The sequence below is a fragment of the Mus caroli genome, chromosome 1 (assembly GCF_900094665.2).
Source record: "Mus caroli chromosome 1, CAROLI_EIJ_v1.1, whole genome shotgun sequence".
Taxonomy (NCBI): Eukaryota; Metazoa; Chordata; class Mammalia; order Rodentia; family Muridae; genus Mus; species Mus caroli.
The window spans coordinates 124,125,610-124,143,932 of NC_034570.1; the positions used below are offsets into that span (position 1 = coordinate 124,125,610).

The 18,323-nt window shown below is 52.4% G+C and overlaps 1 protein-coding gene across 1 annotated transcript in view; it reads right to left on the reverse strand.

Annotated features, from left to right (window-relative positions):
* The window catches only part of LOC110300981 (contactin-2), a 28,938-nt gene extending 13,531 nt beyond the window's left edge, over positions 1-15,407 (reverse strand). The window contains exons 1-7 of the mRNA XM_021171196.2: positions 15,258-15,407; positions 6,213-6,371; positions 1,738-1,882; positions 1,449-1,624; positions 1,151-1,246; positions 601-810; positions 220-319 (exon numbers count right to left, since the gene is read on the reverse strand). Coding sequence (XP_021026855.1) covers positions 220-319; positions 601-810; positions 1,151-1,246; positions 1,449-1,624; positions 1,738-1,882; positions 6,213-6,288 — 803 coding nt within the window. The 5' untranslated portion in view covers positions 6,289-6,371; positions 15,258-15,407. The remainder of the gene's footprint in view (positions 1-219; positions 320-600; positions 811-1,150; positions 1,247-1,448; positions 1,625-1,737; positions 1,883-6,212; positions 6,372-15,257) is intronic.
* Between the last annotated feature and the right edge of the window lie 2,916 nt (positions 15,408-18,323).

Consider the following 18,323-nt stretch of genomic DNA (forward strand, 5'->3'; position numbering starts at 1 on the left):
GTGTGTGTGTGTGTGTGTGTGTGTGTGTGTGTGTGTGTGAGTGTGTGTCTCACTGGAAGAACTTGTTTCATAGGTAGTGGGTGATGCCTGTTTTGAGCCCAGGACTCTGTTAGTCTATTGACTTTGTTCTCTTTCACTCTGGGATCCCTCCTGCTCTTGAGGGGCTTTGAAATGAAACCCTGCCTGGGCCCAGGACACTCTTGTCCTTATGGTACTTACTTCCCAAAGGCAAAGCACTCCAGGGTGACCTGCTGCCCAACCAGTGCGTAGGTCTCTGGGGGGAACCGGGCTTTGATACTGGGAGCAAAGAGTCGGGGATCTGGGGGGTGGAGGGGAGAGAGAGATTGACTGTGTGAATCACACGCAAAGGGCTCCAGGGAGGTGCTTTGTATTAGGGCCCCTGCCTTCCAAAGTTCACAGGTCACCACATAAATATTTGGAATCTCCAAAGGCTCTCTTTTTCTTGGGGGCCTGGGGCAAGGATCTGAGACCCAGCAGCAGGACCTCATACATTCTGAGCTGCAATTCTTAAGCTTGGTAGAATACCATTTCTCCAAAGCCTATTGACCCTTTTCAGCCTCCATTACCCTAGGTCCTGACCTTCAGCAGCCAGGTTGAGCTGCGCGAATTTGCTGAAGACGCTCTTGGTGGAGAAGTCCAGGTGGCTGGTAGCCAGGCAAGAGTAGTTGCCCAGGTCCGAGGCATTGGTGCGGGCGATGTACAGGTTCCCTGTGGTCTGGGACACGAAGTGACGCCCATCCGTTGGGATGAAGTTGGGGAACTCGTTGAGGAGCCAGCGGTAGGACAAACCTAGAAAGGAAGGAGTCTGAGGAAACAAGGGTGGACTGGGATCACAGGCAATCTGGGCAAGACCCCAAACATGCTGCAAACTCTGTCTTCTCATGAGAACTTGCAGCTCTAAACAGGGGCTGGGGGTGGAGAAGGAAGAGATGACTTTGGCTCTTTCCTCACGATGAACTGTGTGATGGACACACGATGGACTCTCAGTCCAGCTAGGAGATTGCAGAAGCATTTAAAGTTAAGACTTACCACCTCCTGTTCTGTTTTTCCTCTCCCATGCTAGCATCCAGAAGTCCTTTCTGGTACATTCCCCCTCCCAGTCCTGTGCTGGCCCAGAATCCCCACTTACCTGGGTAGTGGGCAGGTGGGTTACAGGGCAGCATCACCCCCCAGCCCTCGTGGGTTTTCACAGGGTCTCTCTCCTCCTTGGAGAATTCCTGTAGAACTGGAGATGGAGAGGAGGGCTCAGGCAACCATCTTCAAGCATGCAGCACCCCAGTTCCTCCACCATGGGCAAGAAGCAGTCGCTAGCATGCCATTTGCTGGCAGGAAAGCCTGGCTCGAGGCTGCCGCCACCTGTCCTTCCTGGGAACCTTTTCCTGGCCCCATCTACCCACACCCAACAGCTTGGCTCCCATGGATCTCACAGCCGAAGCGGAGGACAGCTTCCTTGCTGACGACAGTGCCTACTGGGTTAGAGGCTAGGCATTGGTAGACACCAGCATCCTGTGCCTTGGTGGGACTCATGATGACCAGGTTGCCCCCCATCAGCTGGTGACGGGAGCCAGGTTCCAGGCTCATCTCTGTGCCGTTCATCTTCCACCTGTAGCCGGGATGAAGTGGGGATGGGACTTCAGATCTCAATGGGTAAGGCTGGTGTCAAGGAATGCCATATGGCTGCCCGGAGCCTCCCTGCTCCCATGGTTGGAACCTTACCTATAGGTGGCTGGAGGGCTAGCTCGGGCACGGCACGCCAGTGTCACCTGATCCTCTGCAGACTCCTCTGGGAATAGCAGGCCAACAGGTTGCTCTTCAAAGACGGGTCCAAAGGTAGCTGGGGTTCCCTGGGAAAAACTCCATCCTGCAAACAGGGGGTACCACTATAGCCTCAATGTCTGAGACAAAGTCCAATGTCAAGGGCAGAACTTACTGGGGGTGCACCCTTTCCTGTGTCGTCCAGTAGGTAGCTATGGACCACGTGTGGCTATTGAGGGTTTTGGAATGTGTCTAAGGAACCAAAATTTAAATTTAATTAAAATTAATTTAAAACAGACTGGGCAGGCCCATCAGTCTACACTGGCATATTCACTCACCCACCAACAGTCACATATTAAGCACTTGCTGTATACCTGGAACTGGGCTATGAAAATGAATCAGACACACGGTCCCTTTCTTTAAAGGGCTTTGCAGTCCATGGAAGAAAATTGAGAACGGACAGTACAGGGTGCCATGTTGCAGAGTGCTTTAGGGACAAGATTCGGTAAGACTCTCAGGAAATCTCACACAGCTGAGGCATGTGAGAAGGCACCGGCAGGAAACAGGGGAAAAGAGTGTTATGTGTTCCTGGGGTCCAGTGCCTTCCTAGACAGTGTAATTTAGTGAAAAGTGCTCATCTGGGGGCTGGGCTGGGTCTCCTACTGGCTATATTACCTTGGGCAAGCTATAGGCCCTCCTTTCTATTGATCTGATGTTTTCCTATGAAAAGAGTGGAAATTCACTTCTCAGGTGATGTGTTTATAAAAAGATAAAGAAAGAGGGAACATGTTCTATATTGAGGGGCAGTGAGGTGTTGGGGAAGGGGGTGTCTCAGTGACCCATGTCAAGGCATCCTGTCCCCCTGAGGGATCAACCACACTATATATGGTATAGTATAGAATAGAGTTTATTCAGGGGGGGAATCAAGAGGGTAGCAGAGGCAGAGAAAGGCAGAGAAAGATTAGAGAAGTAGAGGCTGGCCATGAGCACATGGAGGGGGGGAGGGAATGGGGAAGGAGCGAGGGGACAGAGTGAGACCAAGAGGGCAAGAGGAACAAGAGAGAGGAGGGGGCAAGCAGCCCCCTTTTATAGTGGGTCAGGCCTATCTGGCTGTTGCCAGGTAACTGTGGGGTGGAGTTTAGACAGAATGCTAACACCAGGTCCATAACAGGTTCTAACTGGAAAATAGGGAGGGCCTGACCCAGGATGCAAACAGCAACTGGCTGTTAGACTCAACTGGGGGCAGGGGTGAAGGACAGCTAGATGTTGGCTGGGTTAGCAAGTCGAATGGTAGCAGTTTTATAAACCATGTCCCATCTCAGGAAAGAAAGGCCCAGTGGTCATCTGGTCAATCTGTGTCAGCCAGGTGATGTTACTTAGCAAATGGGTTTCACACTTGCCCTTCCCAGCCCTGTCTCAGCCAGGGCCTTGCTTTGCACACACCATTGTCCTGTCTCACCAGCACAGGGTCAGCAGGCAGGGGCCTGGACAGTACTTCACACCCGCATAGGCACAGCGGGAGTTCCGCCACTGTGAGATCAGGTGGGAGCCAGGCCCCCTAATTGGCCCCAATCTCTCCCGCAGCTGATTTCAGACCTTCCATGTTGGGTGGGGGATGGGAGGAGGGAACTCCATTAACCAATTAGTGCCTTCTTTCTGGGCACATCCAGCTGCCAGCCCTCTTCTGAGCGAGTGTGGTCCCTCTGCTGCGTCTGAGGGCCAGCTCTGGCCTCTTGGGAGTTGGGGCATCTGCTAAGCAGCCCTCTGAATGAGAAATGAGGTAGGAGGCAGGACTTTCAGAACAGTCTGGCAAGGGCTTCCCTTGAGTCCTGTTTATGTCGTCTGCCCCTCCCCCAGTTGCTTGTCACTCTCCCTTACTGCTGCCTGGGGCCTCAGAGGTGGTGTTTGACAGCAACTGCATCATCTCCCCCTGGAAAGCCCAGCTTAATCCGGAGTTAATGATGGTGATGGAGGGTAGGGACCCTGTCCCAGCTGGGACCACCTGGAGAGAGGGGAGGATGGAAAGGAGGGATGGAGAGGCTGCTGGAAACAACCACCATATATATAAAATAGCAGCTTCCAGGAACTCAGTCTGGGTGGCGGGAGGTGGCAGAGTGGGGTCTGGGCGCATCGGTACTTTAAGATTAAGATTATTGTCTTTCACCTTGCAAAGGCTTTCTCTTTTACACTCAGTCATGTACACACCTTCACGTGAGCACACCCCAATACTCACATGTACACACCTTCATGTCTTACCTGCACATGATCGTACAATGTTCTCATATCACACATATGTTCATATACAGATGTCTCTCTCTAAGCCAATCAGATGAGCAGATATGCATCAGCACAAGGACAAGGCAGGCAGAGCTGCCAATAGCCCCGCCTGCTCATCCCATATGCATGTATCATTGATAATAATTAAGTCATGATAAGAATTGTGCTGTTGATCTGTTTGCATATATGGCTGCCTGATACCACACTCTAAATTCCTTCTCAAAGCGCTCTAAGAAGTGAGGTGCTCCTTATGTCTTCAACCTGGAGAAAGTTTAATAACTTTCTGCACTTTAAAGCAAAGGAGAAGGTCTGCCCTCATCCAGCCTCGCCTTGCAGCTGACATTTTTAACCACAGTGGCTACAGTTTCTGACTTCAGGTTTTTGGGGCCATCTGAGGCCCTGGCTCCACTCTGGAGGCCTGAAATCAGAAGTTCTGGAAATGAAACCCAGAGATCTGGGTGTAAAAGATGCTCCTGAAAGGAACTGGAGTTGAGGGCATGGAGGTCCAAGCTGTGCTGCACTCACACCCGCACCCCACAGCATCTATCTGGTCCACAGACTGCCTCACACAGCCCACACTGCTCCATAGCTATAGACAGACCTGTCTGTGCTGCCGTACATACAGGTGAGCACATATGGACACACATACGCCCCGGCAAAGGCAGCCTTCTCTGCAGCTCCTGCCCCCAAAGCCCTCACTCTGCCCGGTTATTGTTTTCCCCATAAGAGTCATGAGACACCGCAGTGGGAGAAAGAAGCCAGAGAGATGCTTTGTGAGGGAGGATGCTACGCCTCTCCTTGCCCTGGGTGTGAGTGTCCCAGAGATCTATGCTAGGATCTGGTGAGCAGGCCAAGAGCAGAGAAGCACTTTCCAGGTCTCAGGAAGGAGCAGATATAAAATCGGGCCATACTGGGAGGTGGCAGCCCAGGTCCTGGCCCTAGGCGTTTGGCAATTGTCTTCTGACCTATTTGGGTTGGAGTTCCCCAAGGGGTGCTCACACCTCTTGCTTCCAAAAGGAGTTGCCCCCCAAGAGAGGGGTTGCTGGAGACCTTCTCCTCTGGCCTTTCTCAATGAGAGTCAAGAGTAGAACATGGATACCAGAGGAGATGGAGGCAGGAGGAGCGGCGTCTAGAGTCATTCTCTCCCTCTCCCTACAGCAGACAGATACAGGATCTCGTTCTGTGCGGTCAGAGCCTCCCACCCTGGCTGTTCCTCCAGTCTGGTGGAGATAGCCAAGACCAAGGTGTGAGAGTTAGATCCAGTTCTCAGCAGCCCCATGAAGCACCGTGAGTACAGGGTAAATCAGAGCGACAGGGACCTGGCAGGAGCCTCTGAGCATGCCAGCAGAGACAGGTATGGCTATGTCTCGAACAGTCATGGGCAAAAGGTGCGTTCTAAACTCCAGAGCTGTGGGATAAGTGCTCCTTCTCCCTTGGAGCTCTTTAGGGAAAAAGAGACTCCTGTTGATTTGAATTTGGGATCTAGGCCTACTGGCCCCTCAGCAGCAAGCCTCGGAGATGCCCAGCTCCATGGTGAGAACTCTCCAGATATTGGCTCCCTTTTCTGACTTCCGGCAGCTGCTTCCCACCTCTGGGCTGAGTGAGCACGGGGAGTAGCATGGAGACCAGACCCTCTGTCAGCAACCCTGCCCTGCCTCATCTGGCTGCTCTCCACCCAACCCATCCAGGCTCCCTCAAGGAAGCCCCTCGGCATTCTTTGGGGTAGCTGCTGTTCCCTTGGATCCAGAATCCTGGAGCATTCTTTAGGAAAAATGTCTGGATATGATGGAGGTGTCCCATAGAGCACTTGACATGTGGCGAGTCTGGCTGAAGGCATTGTTTTCATTTGAATCACATCTTAGCTCAGGGGTCACACTTGGCAATGCCTACCACACCGTGCAGTGACATTCTAGAGGCCACATCTCCAATGGATAGCATGGAGATCTGGCTTTGCCACATTGTGCTGTGGCACTCAGTCTCTGGATCATGTTTTTCTTCATCTTCCACATAGTAAAGATTCATTTCCTTTCCTCCCAACTTCAAAGGTAAGGGAAGACCCGTGTATGGGAAGAATTTAGCAAGGAAATGGCCTCAGCAATGCAGAGGAATTGCTGCCTAAGTGGTAGTCATGATTTAACCCTATAATCAGCTGCTCTTACCTGGAGAGGAGACCAGAGCCATTGTGGCCAGCAGCAGCAGCAGCAAGCTTGCCCTTTTCCTGGCCGGTGCTCCCATGGTGGGTTTCAGGCAAAGGCAGTGTCCAGAAGAGAGGAGCCGCAACCCAGCTCCAGGAGAGTCAACTGGAGACTGAGACACACCTAAGAAGACAGGATGGGGGTGCTGAGCATCGGTGCCCTTCCAGCTGCAGGCACATCTGGTTAGGAACTGCCTGGGCTGTGGAGCTAAAAGCACTCATCTTCCTCAGGTCCCAGAGGAGGGAGGGAGGGGCTTGGCAATTACCATGGAGCTCTTCTAGGGCTGAGTGCCTCCCCAGTCCCCCTGGGAGTCTGGCTCTGCATGGTGGCCCCCCCTCCAGCCTGCAGGTGCTGATCAGGAAGTGAAAGCGGAACTAATTGGCAGGCAAGAACCCACCTGCCCGATTGCTTGCACTGGTGATCTCTGTCTGGAGGAGCCCTGGGGGGCGACGGGGGGGCGGGGAAGGGGGTGGGGTGGGGCTTTGCCTGGAGATAAGGACATCCTCCTCTGGTACCTGGGGATCTGGACAACTCTCTTCCTGCTTTTCTTCCCATAGCTGCCCAGGTGGGGGCCACTAAGTCCCCCTGGAGCTGCACAGTCTCTGAACCATGACTGATTTTCTCAAAGTAAGGAAAGGCTCTGCTCCAGCCTGTGGTGCCTAGGTAAGGCACCTAGGTGTTTCGAATGGAGTCATGACCTCAGTCCTATCAGCCACACTCCCACCACATGGGTTAGTGATCCACCAGCTTTATGTACCACGAAACTCTCAGAGGAGCCTCTGTCTTACACTGGGATAGCAGAGACTTGGTAAAGTCAGGCTGGGTAGGTCACGGGGAGCAGGTCAGCAGCTGGGGAGAGGAAGACCTCATTCAGAGAGGCAAGGGCAGGGACGGGGTCACCTCCCTATCTACTCTCTGGGAAGAATTCCTGGGACAAGGACTCCCAGAAGCTACCTTGTAGGTATTGGGGTGAGTCTGGTCACACAGCCCATTTCTCCCTCTCAGAGCTGCCACAGGACCAGAGCACCTGGCTGCAGAGTCTAACAGCCCACCCTGCCGTGGAGCCTGCAGAAGGCCCAGGGCAAGGCAGGTTTGTCCCCACTAATTAGCTATGCAACTTGCTGTCTACATCTGTGTCCTCAATGAAACTGCTTTTTCAGGTCCTTTCAGCTCTAGCTCTCTGGGGCTTCCTGAGATAGCTGAGTCGGGACCCCTGCCCTGTGGGCTGAGAAGGAAGACTGTAGACGAAGGTGGGCGCAGGATGTGCCCCACCTCCCTCCTACTCCACTCACAGGAAAAGCCTTCCAGCCTGCCTCCACCTGGGTTCCCACCAGCAACCAAAAGGCAAGGGGGAGAGTGTCCGGAGCCTGCCAGGGGTGTGTGGCAGGGATGCCTGGCAGAATCAAGAAGCAGGGGTTAGGGTCCAGAGCAGAAGCACTCCCTCCTCATGTGACCCCAGCCTCATCTTCTCTGCTTCTTGTCAGGAAGAGTGTCTGGTTGTCACCCCCTGCACTAGGATGCAGACATTTGGCTTCTCTCGATTCCCCCATCATCCACAGCACCCCTCTCCCACACCCTAAATAATTTCTCTATAAGTAAGGTGTCCTCATACTGTAGAGCGCTGTTCACCCCTCACCTGCCTGGAAGCGCCCAAGGTATCCCAGCCTGAATACAGAATTCAGCCCTTGATCATCCACAGCTCCTGCCTGTGGAACGGTTTGTCTCCAGTGGAAGAATATCAGTCCCCTAAGAGGAGAGGCTGTAGTCTGACCATCTTAGAGCACCATACTCAGTAAAGTGTCTAGCACATATGTCACTTGTGAGTCGCATTCAACTAATTGATAACCGTTGTGGCTGTTCGCCTCCAGGAGCCAATGGACACCCATGACACAGATGAGCATATGTGCGTACTCACAATGGAACTCAGTATATAACCTGACCAGGCTGGAAGGAAGGTCTTTGGCACAGCAAATGGTACATATGCCCCCACACACAAGCACACCAAGGTCTCCGGGTCAGCAGGGCATCTAGTCATAGGAAATCTCACAAGTGTACCTCTGGCTGCTGCCCAAATGTGGGTGCTGCCCAAATGTGGGTGCACAGCACAGGGAGGTGCTGGCTCAGTTTGGAGCCCACATACCCAAGGCTTGCAAAACCAAAACCAGTAGGCAAGAGTTGGTAGAAATGCCTTCATCTCTGTTTTTTATAAAGATTGACTTTTTTTTTTTGTTTTTTGGTTTTTCGAGACAGGGTTTCTCTGTGTAGCCCTGGCTGTCCTGGAACTCACTCTGTAGATCAGGCTGGCCTCGAACTTAGAAATCCGCCTGCCTCTGCCTCCGGAGTGCTGGGATTAAAGGCATGCGCCACCACCACCTGGCTTGACTTTATTAATTATGTGTACTTGTGTGTGAATGCAGGTGCTCACACGTGCTGGAAGAGAGTGTCGAATGCCCTGGAGCTCCACACTGGGCACACATTAGCGCAGGCCCTCGAAAGGAAAGAGCAGGGCATATTCCTAACCTCTGAGTTTTCTCTCTGGCTCCCCGACCTCATCTCTGTACAGCTCCGTGGGTTTAGATGAGTTACCTCCCTGATGGAGCCTCAGTTTCCCCATCAGCAGAATGGGAACTAGGTGAGCATTACAGAGTGATTCTGTGGCTACAACCGTGCTGGTTATCAAGTGACTGTGCTGTTTCTGAGCCCTCTGGACCTGTATCAGTCTCCTGTGGAGAGGGAGGGAGAGGATGGTTCTAGATGTCCCTTCTGCCTCCATCTCCTCTAGTTTCCACTTCCTGTTCTTGACTTTCCCAGGAGGCTCCCTGGTTGAGGAACTTGGAAATCGTCCCTTGGTCTGGGGAATCGTGAACTTGTCTCTGGGCATGGAGAAGCCACTCCTCATTTGCTCTTTCGCCTTTTGCCAGCCGGCCAGGGCTGGAGCTCCAGTTCCAACACAATGGCTAGGCTGGGAGGAGCTTGGGCAGAGGGCATTTATCCTGAACACAGCAGAGCAAGGCAGAGGTGAAGTCACAGTGCTCACCTCTGCCATGTAGTGGTCAAGATTTCATGTTGTCTTTCTGGTGATGTCTGTAGATTAGAGAGAATCCAATCCCACTGCATACTTTAAACTTTATTCTAGGATTTTTATCATCCACCAGCCTGGCCTAAATACCCTGAGTACCCTCTAAGGACCAAGACCTTAGAGGAGGCTTTGGGGGTCAGGAAGATATGCAGTTTCTCCTGGGATGAACTGTATATCAGCCAGTGTGAAGAGATATGCTGAGCCCCATCATCCTGGGTAAACTAGGAAAGCCCACATATAAGCCTGGAGTAAGGCTGGAGAGATGGAGCACTGGTTGCTCTTCCAGAGGTCCTGAGTTCAACCACATAGTGGCTTACAACCTATATATAGTATGTATATACATATATTTTTCTTTTTTCTTTTTTAAAAAATTATATATATATATATATATACACATACACACACACACACACATATATATATAGTAAAGGTTGGAGCTTTCTGCTTCCATGAAGGTGAGGCAGCCAGACTCTATTATGCCTTGCATTCATTTCCAGTACCATGAGTGCATGCATTTATGAGTGTGTGTGTGTGTGTGTGTGTGTGTGCGTGTGTGTGAGTGCATGTGTATGAGTGTGTATGTGTGAGAATGCATGTATGTAAATGCATGTGTGTGTGCCTGTGTGTATATGTGTGTGTGTGTGAGTGCATTTGTGTGCGATTGCATGTTTGTGTCTGTGTGTGTGAATGCATGTGTGTGTCTGTGTGTATGAGATGTGTGTGTGAGTGTATATGTGTGTATGTGTGAGTGCATGTGTGTATATGTGTGTGTGAGTTCATGTCTCTCTCTCTCTCTCTCTCTCTCTCTCTCTCTCTCTCTCTCTCCACACACACATACCCTCAACCCATAATCCTCCTGTAGCCAACTCTCAAACACTGGGATCACAGGAATGTGCTACCACATCCAATTCCATCACAGTGTTCGGTAACAATGGGCCAGGCATTGTGCTGAGCACAGGGGAGGCAGTAACTGTGGATCCCTCCCCCCCCACACCTTTATGGCACTCACTGGATGGCTAAGAGCAGCCACTAGATGTGCTTTCAGATTCAAAGATCAGTCATCTTCCCGCACCATCTGCTCTATGACATGTCCTAGAAGGCCCAGGATGGAGAGGGCCTTTGTGTCAGAGTGAGGCCGGAGTGGAGTTATGCCAGGCCCAGATTGGCCGAGCTATCTCTGAGCTAGCCAAGTCTTGCCCAAGCCAGCTGCCCTGGTACAGGGGTGCAGGCACAGGCTGGCACAGTCGGGCACAGACTCTCACCATCAAGGGGCTGGTTCTGTGAGGTACTAGCACATGGGAGGATAGGAGGTTCAGGGGTTCTGGTTAAAGTTCCTAGTCCAGGAAACAATGGGTGAGAGGAAGGAAGGACAGCTTGGGAACAGCAGACTATGAGGTAGACTCCAGCAAATGACAGGGTCTCCAGGCTCAGGATCTCTCTGTGGAGCCAGTTTTAAAAATGTACCTAGTCCAGCAGGTCTGTTGCTGCCTCCTGGGATGTCCAGTTCCTGCTCACCCCAGCTCTTCCCTTCATCAGTCAAGCAAAGCAGAGAGTTAAAGGGTGTGGTAGTATTACATACACTATAGTCGGAAGTGCAAGCGCGCTTGGAGCATGGTACAAGGCACAGAGAGATCTCCGGTCAACCTTTAAAATGTTGCAGGAGCCTCTTGGATGCTCACCTCAGCCTCGGCATGTAGCATGTCTCGAGTTTTACAGGGCAGGCCATTGAGCCAATGAGACCTGGGGTCCTTAGTTGTTATACTGAGTTTTACTGCCTTCAGTACTAATCTCTTGTACCTTAGTCTTCTGTAAAAGGGGACAAAGAGGGTCACCTCAAGGGACTCTTGTGAGGTCAGAGACATAATTGGGCCACTGCCGATGCTTGGGAAAGACTGGACCTTATAACCAAGCTCCCCCCAACCCCACCTCACCCCCCAGGATACACATTGCACTTTTGTGAGTCAGGTATGTTGACATCATTCCGTGCTAACGGCAGAGACACCTGCCACTTAGACCTTTCCCTCACATTCCACAGATGCAATGTAATGAGGCAAACTCTAGACTATGGCAGGAAGATATTCCACTGACAGACCTGTACCCAACACCACACATTTAGGGAATGTGGCATGGGTGTGCCCATGACTCTCTCAGTGGTTTTTCTCTCATGCACTTAACTCCTGCCAGGGACAGAAGGAGACTGAGCTCAATGCCTGTTCTCCGCTTAGGATCCGGTTCACTATCTGGCAGGGTCATCAAAGCCCAGGAGGCTCTCAGTTACCACAGTCCGCTTGGAGGATGGGGCTCTAAGCAGAGGTGTGGAGGATGCTGGGTGCCCGGTGGGCCAGGCCAGGCACCACTGGATGGGGGATGGGAGAGGGCCTGAAGTAAAAAAGTGTTTACATGGGGCGGGGGGGGGGGGGGGGGGGATATGGGTGGGATAGGGGGCCACAGAGCCAAGTGAGAGAGTCTGGCAGTCCTCAGACCATCTCCTCAGCAGGCACGCTCTTTGTCTTTCAGCGGACTCCTGAGGCATCAGTGCTGTTAGGTCTCCTGGGGAGACTGCGATTCCCAGACTCAGGAGTCTGTCTGAACCTTCAATACTGACTTGGGGAGTCTGGCTCTTAGTCTGCAGCCTGGAGTCTACAATAAAGAGACTCCTCAGAGTTAAAAGGCCAGAGTGTGGGGGACATAGGTCTTCCTGGAAAGAAGCGTGAGACTGGGGTCCAGTCACCCCACACTGTCGGTCCCTCCACCCCTCCAATCCTTCTCTATGTGTAATTTGAGGTAGCAAGCAAAAACCTTAGAAGACAGACCTCAAACCCCACATTTTTTCCCCTGTGGTGGGGATTTAACCCAGAACCTCGCATATTCCAGACAAGGGCCTTCTACTTCAGTATACCTGCAGTCCTCGGAAAGCTCCTTTGTAAAACTGGAGGAGCATGAACAATTGCTTCAACTGGTTTCCAAAGGACCAAAGCAGGAAGGAGAGGATCTCAGGCATCGGTGGGACCATCTTTGCATGCCTGTTCCGTCTACTGAGAAGAGGCTCCTTCTTATTCCCAGCCCATGACCCCAGTTCCCAGGTGCTTTTCTGCAGGCCGGTGGAGAGCAAAAGCCTGTTCAGGTGGGGACTTCAAAGGGGATTGACAGACACTGAGATAACACAGGGTCCCTCAGGAGAAGACTATGGTTTTGAATCAGGATGGGTGCCCGTGAGCAGGGCAGGGGTTGACTTCTACAGGTCAGCAGGGGTCCATGCGGTTGGTATAGACACTAAGGTATATTCTAGCATGTCCCGGAATGGATAATACTCAGGTTTAAGGCGAGGACATTGCGAACCTTTGCTTTTGGTTGCTTAGTAGACAGACACGGACTCCTTTTGTAGCAAGGACTCATTCAACCACAGAAAGGTTCAACTCTTCCAGGAAGGTGAAGTCACCCCTGTGGGATGACTTCATCCAAGTTAGCAATAGTCCAGGAATTTTGGTCTAGATGAGAGGCAGTGGTCCCCCTGGGAGAACCAGAGATGCCGGCATGTGGGAAGATGACAAGGATGTCATCATTTACCATCTGAGAGGACGGCCTGAGGCTGGAAGAAATGTACCTGCACCCCAGCCTAACTCCTGCCTCTGGCATGACTGTCTCAAGCCTAGACCCAACACTGACCCCAGATCTGCGGCCATCTTTACAGTTATGTGACAGGAGGTTGTCCTATGGCTCGGCTTCCTGCCCAGAAGTGTCCTCTATTGTCTAATGTAAGTTCCTTATACCCCAGTGGCATAGTCTTCGCTCTGATTCTTCCCTTTGTGTGGATAAACCACTTCTTCCCTGATGCTCTCGTTCCACTCTCAGTCTCCCCAAGAACACAAATACTACCATATCCATGCTTGGAGATTGGCTCTCGGGTACGTCTTCTCAACCGTCATCTGGCTTGAGACACTTACTGCCAGAAAGACCCTGTACTCCTCAAGCCCTCACAAATGCGTGGCTGACAGTGTCAGCATAGAGGCTGGTTCAGGTGTTTCCTGCAGCTTATACACTTCCTAGGACTGATCTGGAGTCAGTCCAGGACAGTACATACAGCTGTCTAGTGGATCATGGGGACTCAGAGCTAATACACATGCCTCCACTTAAGCCAGGTGTCAGGAAGTGGAGGTGCCCAGAGAAGGCCACTGGGGACAGTCTGAGGGTGACCCCAGGGCTGGAACCTGAAGAGTACATGCTCTGGGATGGCAGGTGCAAAGTATGGCTTGGCCTGGTGGAGAGTGGGGAAGGGGAGAAACCAGTCTTGTCAGTAGCCCTTCTCTTTAAACCCCTCACTTCTTCCGGACAAGGGCAGTGGCTTCTGAAGGAGGCAAGTGGGACCTTGAGTGTCTTTGGTGCTATCACTTCAGAAGTCCCTCCTATCTGTTTGCTTCATCCCCGGACTGCCTCTAAATTAGCAAAGATTCCCACAAGGCAGGAAGGACTTTGACCTTGTGCAAGAAGCACTGAGTGGTTCTGCCAGAGCCTAGAGTTAGCCGCTGGGGCCCCTGGGAGGAGCTGAATGCTCCTGACTGGGAGGCAGCCCTGAAACATGACACCTGTTTCAACCACCAGACCATTTTCCCCGGCCCCGCCCCTGGAGCCTCAGTCACACTTGCCCCTCCCACAGGTGGTCCACTCTTGGCTGCCCGCGTCATTTAGTAATGTTGCTGGTCCCTTTGAGCAGGACCGGGACAAGTGTTAGATCATCTCAGAAGCTAAGTGGATGACGGGGCATCTAAATAGGGGTTTGGGGGAGTGCCCGAAATAGCTGCCTAGCTGCTCAGGACCAGGCTATGTGGACAGTTCCCTCTCCTGTCTCCTAGGCAGAAGGGATTGGTGTTCAAACCCACCCTTGTCCAGGACTGGGGTCACTGCATGCAGAACCACTCTGTGCTGGTCACACTAGTTACAAACGTACTAACAACTGAAGACCGGAAGGAAGCTCAACTCCCCCTACCTCCCAGGGGTGGGGATGGGGTGGGGATGGGGGCAGAGCTTCAGAGTCCAGGCTGCCTGTGCAGCTCGAGACACTAGTCTCTAGGCATGGCTTCACCTTAGCCTCTTGCCCCCCCAGTGCTGCAGCCAGTCTTGGAGGTGGTGACAGACACTCCCTGGCTGGGGCTGTTTCCTCCTGTAGCCCATTACATAAGCTATGGGGCTAGGCAGAGGGGTTACCCCCTCTCTCTAGAATCCCCTGGAAAGCCAAACTTTGAGCAAATCCTTCCCTCCCACCAGGGAGGCTGAGGGGGAGGGATCTGAGGAGAAGACAAGGTTGAGGAGGGAGGAGGGGAAAAGAAACTGCAGGCTACATTCCAGCCTCACCCTTGAAGGGATGTGACTTGCCTCAGTTTCCCTCCCAAGTTGCAGCTTCTGGACAACCTTTACCCAAACTTATGTTCTGTTCTCGCCTCTCTTCAATAGCCTTCCTAGTCCAGCAGGACCAAGACTTCACGAGGAGGTCACCCGGCAAAAGCAGCCCCCCACATGAACTCAGCATTTGGAAACTCAGGTTCAGGTCCATCTAGGGAGTTCCAGGGACAGGGTAGAGCCTGGCCCTACAGAACTGCTGGGCACTGGCTGGGGTCCAGGGCGAGCCCCTGCCCTTTTGGCAGGTAGTTACCACTGCCTGCTCAGATTTCTGGACCCTCCCAGGGGCCAGCTTCCTGGACCAGTAAATCAGGCCTTGCAGAATGCCACCCACCTAGACAGGACGGGTAAGAGCCTGTGGGGGTCGCTACTGTGGGGCTGGGATGAGAGGTCAATTGGGACCCAGCCTGCTGCCTGTCCCTGTCCCCTCCCAAGTTTCAAGGAAGACATTTATAAGGGCTGAGCCGGGAGCCCCTCTTGAAACAGCACCCAGGGAAACCTCTGGACTGGAACAGACAAAAATGATAGGCACCTACCTAGAGTGCGGGAAGGGTGTTGGCTGGGGCAGTGCTGCAGCTGCCTGGTGAGTAGACTCTGCCGCCAGCCTCGGGGCTGCTTGGCCCCGCCGGCTTTAGCCACTGGCTGTCCTGGCGTGGCGGCAGCGGGCGAGGGTGCGTATGTGTGTGCGCGCCCCGAGCCACTGCAGCATCTCTGCATCAGGATGCGCTCCTCCCTCTCGCAGGCTCCGCTCACTGGCTGGCTCGGCTCCTCAGCCAACGCTCGGCCGGAGATGGCTTCCTCTGCCCCCTCCCACCCTGCCGTCCCCACCCTCCTGGCTTTACCTCATTTGCTGTCATTTAAGGACCAGGGAGTGAGCCCAGAGCGCTGCCGTCTTCCATCAAGCTTGGCCAGCTCCGTGCCCAGCCCAAAGCTGCAGAGGGGCGCTCTGAGAAGGCACAAAAAAGTGTCTCTTGCTTCTGAAATCCTGGAGACACAAGGGCACCCGGCGTCTCGCTTCTCTTCTTCCCTAGTCCCTTGTTAGAGAATGGGATCTACAGCAAGCCTCCAATTTGCAGTGCGGGGCAGCTGTGAAGGAGGGCTCAGCCTCCATTATCCCGGTCTCCTCGCCCATCATGTTCCTTTTCCTTCTATTTGCCCAGAAGTAACATGGAATTTTGTCGTTGTTGCTGTCAAAATGGTCAAACTGTAAAAGACATTAAAATTAGCAAAAGTCTCAGATTCTTAACCCATTCTTAACAAATTTGAATACCCGCCTCTAGGTTTATATTTTCACTTGGGTTATGAGAATTAATTTATGAAAATGAGACCATAAAATGCATCATAATGTGCAAAATATATTAACTATACAATTGAGCTTGGACACCTTTGTACACGGGTACCCCTAGATTCAGCCCCCTTTTAGACAGCAAAAGGTGAGACTTTATGAAAAGCTGGTGGGTCTGGAGTCTTTGCTATTGATAGGATGTGTGTGTTTGGCTAAGTCCCCTGCCTCCTTTGAGCCGCACTGGTAACCTGCAATGGTTAAAGATGGCAGAGGCCTCTGCTAGCTCTAAGATTCCAGGGGTTCACCCTGAGTTAGGACTGTACCCCTCCTGCCCTGCACCTGTCGTGTGGCGACATGCTCGGGAAGACTGAAGTCTGCAGGCAGAGGGACCCACCATCTGCAGCACCAGTCAGCCCTGACAGGCTGTCACTGTCTTCTCACCCCACTTGGGTTGCCTGCTGTCCAGGGCCAAACTGGCTAGTGGCCCAGATGCTGCAACAGCTGGCAAAGCTGGCCAGCCTCTGAGTTTCAAATGCGATACCTGTCAAATACGAATGCGGCTCCTGTCTTGCTGACTGGCCAGTGGCTGTGGGCCTGGGGAAGAATGAGGATCCTAATGCTTCAGAGACGTCTGCCTCTCTTCTCTCTCTCAGTGCCCCTCAAGGGCGGGCACACCTCCAAAGCACATCGTCTTTGTTCTGATACAGAGATGCCTAAACTCTACTAAGATGTTTCTCAGGTAATTTTGAATTAAATTTGTGACTAGACAGGCATATCCACCTCCTCCAGGGTGGCCAATCTCCGATATCATGGTCTGGTCTTGTCTGTCTGTCTGTCTGTCTGTCTGTCTGTCTGTCGCCTGTCTGTCTGTGACAAGTATGCTGTTCTCAAGGTCCTGAGGTACATTACACAGCTAACATCTCCCAAGTGAGCCTTGCTCCATCCATTTAGAGGCTCTGCAAGGTGTTTCCAGCAGAAGACAGTAGGAGGCAGGTCCTTGCCAAACGGTGATGTGTCTGCTGCAGCGAGCTGATGGACCATGGTCTGGAGCTGTTTGCAGAATTGTTTTAGACAGAGACCGCTGTCTTTGTTGACTCTATTTTAGAACAACTGCTGCCCTTGTGGTGGGGATCAGGTCTGGGCCAGGGGTGTTATTAGTGTCAGCAAATTTGTTCTCAAAGTCTCTCTCAGACCCCCTTTCAGCCAACTTGCCCCACTGCAGGTGGATCCTGACCAGCATAGTAGAAATATTTATTAAGCCAGGATCTCAGTTAGAAAGACAAGTCCCAAATTTGTGCTGAGTGATCAGCTGAGCCTGGTCCAGATGAGTTGCAGGGGTGGGCACCAGGGATCTTCAGTGCCAGCCTCTGGCATGCTCTCATTCTGGGGGAATGCCTGAGGTAGGTATGTGAGGATCCAGGCAGGTCTTTGCCATGAATTCCATTAGTTTGGTAATAGCAGAAGTATTGCCTGTCTCCACAAGGCCAAGGGCTGTGCTAAGAGCATTACCCAACATTCGCTAGGAGGTGTTACTCTCCTGTTCTTCCCCCTCCTCCTCCCCTCTTCCTCCCTCCTCCTCTCTTCCCCCTTTTCTTCTTCCTCCTTCTTCCTTTCCTCCTTTTCTTTCCCCTCCTCCCTCTCCTTTCTCCTCTTCCCCTTCCTCTTCTCCCTCCTTCCCCTCTTCCTCCTCCCCCTCCCCTTCTTTGTTTTTTTTTTTTTTTTTCAAGACAGGGTTTCTCTGTGTAGCCCTGGCTGTCCTGGAACTAACTCTGTAGACCAAGCTGGCCTCGAACTCAGAAATCTGCCTGCCTCTGCCTCCCAAGTGCTGCGATTAAAGGTGTGAGCCACCACTACCCGGCCCTCCTCTTCTTCCTCCTCCTCCTCCTCTTCTTCCTCATTTCACCTGTGATGCTGGCCATATGCAGCTAAAGTAGCAGAGTGGCTGGCCTCCAGCTCCTGGCTTAACTCTCTGCTGAGGATGCCAGTTGTCTGCTTTTGATGGTAAAAGGGGTGCAAAATAGAGGGTAGGGTCATTTTCCAATTGGGGTACCTGTCAGAGCCTGAAATTCTCAGGGTGGTTGACCATCAGGGACAACCCTTTTTAACATGGAGAATCAATCAAATTCTGAGATGTCCAGAGCACTCAATCTTCAAGCTGTGTCTCCACAGACTCCCAAATGGGGTGGGAAAGGGCTAGCTGAAGATAGCCAAGTGGCTAATCAAATGGGCCACTGTTTAGACTGTAAGCATTTGGTGTCCCCTGGGGAGGAGGCTCAGGAGGCATCCTGAGGACCATCCAATCCTCCCAAGGCCATCT